The sequence below is a fragment of the Coccinella septempunctata genome, chromosome 4 (genome assembly GCF_907165205.1).
Source record: "Coccinella septempunctata chromosome 4, icCocSept1.1, whole genome shotgun sequence".
NCBI classification, from domain to species: Eukaryota; Metazoa; Arthropoda; class Insecta; order Coleoptera; family Coccinellidae; genus Coccinella; species Coccinella septempunctata.
The window spans coordinates 39,819,785-39,825,715 of record NC_058192.1 but is presented as its reverse complement, the minus strand read 5'-3'; the positions used below and the strand labels follow the sequence as shown (position 1 = coordinate 39,825,715).

At 34.7% G+C, this 5,931-nt stretch overlaps 1 protein-coding gene across 1 annotated transcript; it reads right to left on the bottom strand.

The window, feature by feature from the left end:
* Nucleotides 1-227: 227 nt before the first annotated feature.
* LOC123311012 lies at nucleotides 228-2,143 on the bottom strand. Its single transcript, XM_044894759.1, has 6 exons — nucleotides 2,053-2,143; nucleotides 1,593-1,814; nucleotides 1,002-1,148; nucleotides 747-940; nucleotides 477-639; nucleotides 228-354 (listed from the first exon to the last, which is right to left on the bottom strand). The coding sequence occupies exons 2-6, from the start codon at nucleotides 1,687-1,689 to the stop codon at nucleotides 242-244; spliced, it is 714 nt and encodes a 237-aa protein (XP_044750694.1). The 5' UTR covers nucleotides 1,690-1,814; nucleotides 2,053-2,143; the 3' UTR covers nucleotides 228-241.
* Nucleotides 2,144-5,931: the final 3,788 nt, after the last annotated feature.

The window sequence follows — 5,931 nt, the reverse complement described above, 5'->3', positions numbered from 1 at the left end:
AATAAGGTGATGTGACAAATTACCTTCACTAATACTAGACATAGCCGAGTCGGAGATACTTGGCTGTAAATCTTGTTCATGCTCAGGTGCAATATTGTCTAATATATCCGTAACTTTTTCTGACACACGCCTATACTCCTGCCTTTTCGAAACAAACTTTTTTGTTTTATAAGTGATTTTATCAGACATCTTGGTTGAAATAAAAACTCAATAAAACTAATAATTTGTTTACTGCTAGTGCTTATTTTTTGTTGTTTTCCTTAGACGATCTGGGGCATGTTTGAGCCAAGTTTTGATAACGTTTGAAATTTCTACTTCTGTTGGTTGCACTTCCAATGCAGATCTGCACAGCTTCTAAAATGATATGCATTACTCAATTTTTCCCTACTGAAAGTAGTTGATTAAAATAAGTTGAAAATCAAGATAATTACCATTTTTTCCTGCACAATCACTAATATTAAAATATGAAAACTTACCAACTACAGAGGCTCTTAATTTCAAAAGATGGAATGGTCTCTTCCCTCCTCGTTTTCCATAAAAGCTAAAATTTTTTGCCACCTCGTCCGTGATAAGATGCCTCAAAATGCTGTAAACAGCAGCAGAAATATCTCTTGCTCCAAACAGAGATATTTTTTTCACCTATGAAATAATAAAAATAATGAAAATTTCATCTCTTAAGATTATAAAAACTTCACATTCCAACTAACTATTCTATGTACCATTAGATATTACTATTAACAACTTACGAATGCTTGAAAATTGTTTTTTTCGTTTAAAAAAATTTCCAATTCCTCCAACCCAGCTTCTGTTTTCAAGGGGATTTCAACCGGTATTTCGAATTCCTGGGATGTTTGAATAGTTTTTTGTTCAAGCAGTTGCAAAATCTTTTTATTCTGCTCCTGCAGACCAAACAATATTGAGAGCACCTTCTTTTGAAAACCTACAAGATTCAAAAATATCAAACAATAATAATAATTCACAACTTTATTGAGAATTTATACCTCTAAAATTTACTGCGTTCAGTTCGGAATGCAATTCTGATACTTCTTCAAGATTTTCCTCATCTACAGTTTGGGACCTTTTAGTAATACCCTCGATGTTGCTGCTGCAACACGAACGTTTGGGGGTTTGGGGACTCTGATCACTTGCTGAAAAATAATAATCCGATTAGTTCAATAACACTCAGCATTGTAATGCCTGTATCTTGTGAGCATTTCTTAATATAGACGATGAAGTGTCTTGGAACAATTAAACATACAACATATCCCGAATGAAAAGTTTTGTTGTCAAAAAAGTCAGTTGAACCACAACAGAATATTATTCTCTTTGAAAACACTTTGTTTTTGAAACAAGAATAATGGATACCATGGTCAAGACAAAATTTTTGTTATTGTGGTTAACTAATCATGGGACAGAATATAGGTGAATGACAAAATAGAAGCAGCAAACTTTTGAATCGTGAAAATTAAATGTATCAAAGTTGTGGTGAATTTATACAGCAAATGAATTGAAATAAGGAACAAACGGAAGAATATATTTGCTGCATAAAATCACCCACTAATAATACAGGAATCGAGGGGAGTGATACATACTGTTTTCATAAATTGGGGGAGGTCTTTTCATTACTCTTTGATTTTTGTTGTATGCAGCGAGTGGCTTAAGCTCGTCTTCATCACTTGAGCTAGGCATATAACGAAACGGTGGTTTCACAACCCTCTTTTCTGCTTTTGATGTGGAAGGTTCATCGTAATCAGTAGCTACATCGGACTGGTATTGAGCTACCTTGAGTTTTTCTTGTGCTTTTTGGAAATCATCTAAGTCAAAATGATAATAATAAGGTTATGTTGTTTCAACCCATCAATTTTTTCATTCTGAAGAGTAATTAATGCGCCTGGTTCAGTCAGCTGCTTATCTTTCTACCACATTCTTATGTTATAAAAAATTTAAAAACTACTTCTCACAAACCAACGAGAGACTGACTGAACCAGGAATAAGGGTTTCGAAGAAAAAGTGAAAGAGAATTTTGTTTTAAAAATGGAAAAGCCAACTCGCCAGTCTCAAAAAACACTCTCTTAATTCCGTGCAGCTTCCAGTTCTCAGGGTCGGCCTCTACCAAATCTTTCACATACCGATCAAATTGTTTTTGTTGCTATACTGGTGGCCAAAACACTTCTTTTTTTCGAGGTGTGAGCCAATTCTTGGCTACCACGGCGATTCCATCACCAGCTTCGAATTCTACCAATACGTAAGACATCTCGTTTTTATATTTCTTACCTATAATAAAGAAGGTAGCAATTGCGGATTTCGCACTAACTATGAAGGGCCAAGAGAAAAAAAAATATGACGTTCAATCATCGTATAAAGATACTCTAGTAATCTTTACACAATATTGTTCAATATATCTCGACTTTTGGGTATATTATATGTCCGTTTTGTAGATTGGGGAATATAAAAAAATAAGTACTTACCCGCTTATTGTTTTAGAAAACAGTTAAGTAAAACTGCTGTTACTCTCAATCAATTGATTGAAAATATTAGCTGGCAGAAATAAAGCACCACTGTTTGAATAACACTGTTTTTTTCTGTTTCCGTGATAAGACTACGAGAAACATGCAGACAAAATGGTCACAAATAACTAAGAAACGAAGGGAATGGCCCTTATATAAACATGTTTATGTTATGTTTACTTTGGTTAGTAAGCGGAAGTGGCGGAACTGGGAGAAGCGCCAATCATTGAGCCGCTACAGCAACCACATGGCCCGGCGCAGGAAGTGCTGTTCGGTCATGAATTTCGGCGGTCAATTCAATTTATGCATCAAATGTAAATGATAGAATATAATGAATATGAAGAAATCATTAATGACCTTTTCATTATTTACTTCAGTTAATTTACTGTGGGTGTAATATACACTTATACTATATAATATAATAAAAAATATACACAAAAATAATTTTTTTCGAAAATTTTCGGTTACATCATTTTATGATTTTCATTATAATAGTTTACTCAATCAGTTAATCAATATATAACCATTGATGATAATAGGTATATATGTCAAAGAAAGATGAACTCGAAAGAGAAAAAAGATATAATAAAGTCCGATTCGGACGTTAGGAAGTCGTCTAAAAGACGTCTGTGAAACGTAGTTCTTAGAACAATTGTTCTATTATCTCAGTATAGTATTCACTATATATATATATATATAGTGTATACTATACAAATGATGTAGATTTATCTACATCATTTGTAGAGTGTATAACTATCATTTCTGGAAAGAAAATTATTATTTATTATTGTCGATTTCGAAATGAAATTTAACGGACGTTATCCTCCGTTTCATATCTACATTTCTATATATATTCAAAACTGTCCGATATACCTTGAAAAAAATGTAGAAGTCTGAAGTCTCAGATTGGTCTAAGAATGACGTTACTCAGACGTCTTTGTGCGACGTCTTACTAGCGTCTCAGTGACGTTATTGTATGTCCGAGTGACGTCGAAGACCAATGAAGACCTAATGAAGACGTCTTCGAGACAACACCCTTCTACCTGGGCTGTGACGAACTTGGCTTGTTTTACCCAGTATGTCTCTGCTGCATTAGATGAGTCATCTCAGGTCGATGTTATATATACCGATTTCTCCAAGCCGTTTGACAGGCTGGACCATGGAGTTATTTTGGAAAAGATGTCTTCGTTTGGCTTATCAATGGACTTCATCTATTTTCTAGAATCATATCTTGCAGATAGAAAACTTTTCGTTCAATGTCTTGAAGCCAGGTCATTCAAGTTCTCCGCGTCGTCTGGTGTTCCGCAGGGGTCCATTTTGGGTCCTTTGTTGTTAATGTTATTCATGAATGATTTGAATTTATTTCTGCTTTGTCTGTTTCTTTTTTATGTTGAGGATTGTAAGTTGTTTCGTCGTATTGTTTCTATCCAGGATTGCTGGGATCTTCAGGGTGACATAGACAGACTGATTGATTGGTGTAGGAGAAAACGGCTTTCATTGAATATAAAAAAGTGCAACGTGATGTCCTTCGGCCGCGGAAAATCTAGGATTCAATTTCTATATAACATTGAAGGTAGTGTATTAGAGAGGGTGGCTGAATGCAGAGATCTGGGAGTCTTATTTGATCCGGGGTTAACGTTTGTGCCCCATGTGAATACAATTGTTTCGGAGGGACTTAAGACTCTCGGTCTCATACTCAGAAATTCCAGGTACCTGTTCGAGACTCGATCTCTTTTTCTTCATTTTACGGCGCTTGTGAGGTCAAAGTTATAATAGAATATGGATGTATAGTGTGGAATCCTGGTTATAGGGTTCATGTTGATAATTTAGATAAAATACAGAGGCGTTTTCTGAAGTACGTGAGTTTCAAAGTTCATGGCATCTATCCGACTCGTGGTATGCCAAATGAGTATTTATTGAATAGATTTAATGTAAACTCACTTGAGAGACGTCGGGTTTATTTAGGAATTCTTTTTCTTCATAACATTTTAGTTTTCAAAATTGATTGCCCCTACTTGCTGGCCTCCGTGGATTTTCACGTCCCGAGGTTGCCTGTCCGAAATATAACATTTTATCTTCCGTTTCGACGAACTAACGTGCTTCGGTTTTCGCCAATGTTCAGAATATGCCAAGATTTTTGCAATTTTCAACATGTTCTAGATATTTTTAACAGTTCTCACTTAGATGTCAGAAGAGCTGTGTTGGGATCACAATTGTTGTGAGGAACTTTCTTGTCATTTATGTATTGTATATCCTATTTTTCTTGATTCATCATGAAATTTTTTGTATCATTTGAATTTGGTTTTTTCCCAATCTGTAATTGGCTTAGGCTGTAGATTGATGTAGTATTTAAATTAAATTAAATTTAAATTGAATATGGTGAGCCGGTGCCGATCAAAGGGGATAAGCGCTGTGGAAACATATACGACAGCCGAGATTTCAAGCTGTGGTACTCAGGCAATTCGATTTGAGATCCCTTCGTACTCGGATGTACAAGCCGCTCGATATTTCTTGTGATTACGAAAATAAATAAATGAATTTTGGAATTCTTGAGTTTCATTTCTATCAATATTGTGTCTGGGAACACTGACAGTACTGTTCGGGAATATCGGAACCACCCATAGTATGGCTGCTAGAACAAACGAAACATTTTGCAACACAAATTGCAAAATTTTCCATACTGGTTTTTTTTCCATTAGTTTCAAACTATCTCAATTTTTTCGTGAACAATTTTACTGAGTCATTAACATGACATGGGTATAAAAAAAACATAAAATTTTACACAAGATCAAAGCACTTAACTCCCATTTCAAGAGCCGAATTGGTATACGAGATAAATTGAGCCAGTTGAAAAAGTTAAATCGAGTAGACGACCAACTAGTTCCGAAAAGAAGAGAGCAATACATTGAAGATACCGAAAGATACAAAACTCAGATAACATCACTCACTACACATGCAGCCTTAGAAAAACACGAGTTAGATTTTGACAAAGATAGATACGATTTTGGTTATTCAGCCATACTATGGAGGATGCTTGATAAGTGAAATGGTTCACATTAGAACAAACGAAACTGTCTATTTCATAGAGGATATTCAATAGCTCAGCTTAGTAGAGTACATCCGAAGTTAAAAGACTTCAATATTATGAAGGTGCAACAATAATGGTAATGGCAACTTTGAAATTCATATTTTCAGAATTTACTGTTTTGTTGAAGAATGGTGTAACAGGTCAATTACTTTTTCAAATTACTCAACTTGCTTTGTATTATATAATTGAGTATTTGATCATGCACCATCTATGAGAGGATGAGGGTGTTAGTTCATTTTGTTGATGTTGATGATAATTTGCTCATTGATCATTGATGTTTCTTTCATCGAGCTCTGGTTAAGCTCAGTAAATTCTAATTTCTACTTTTCTATGTAT

Excerpts from the sequence above, each read along its gene's own strand:
- LOC123311012 (XM_044894759.1), bottom strand. The coding sequence starts at position 1,689 with ATGCCTAGCTCAAGTGATGAAGACGAGCTTAAGCCACTCGCTGCATAC. Across the intron at positions 1,149-1,592 it reads TCCCCCAATTTATGAAAACA|CAAGTGATCAGAGTCCCCAA; the intron begins GTATGTATCACT and ends ATTATTTTTCAG. Across the intron at positions 355-476 it reads ATTAAGAGCCTCTGTAGTTG|AAGCTGTGCAGATCTGCATT; the intron begins GTAAGTTTTCAT and ends ATATCATTTTAG.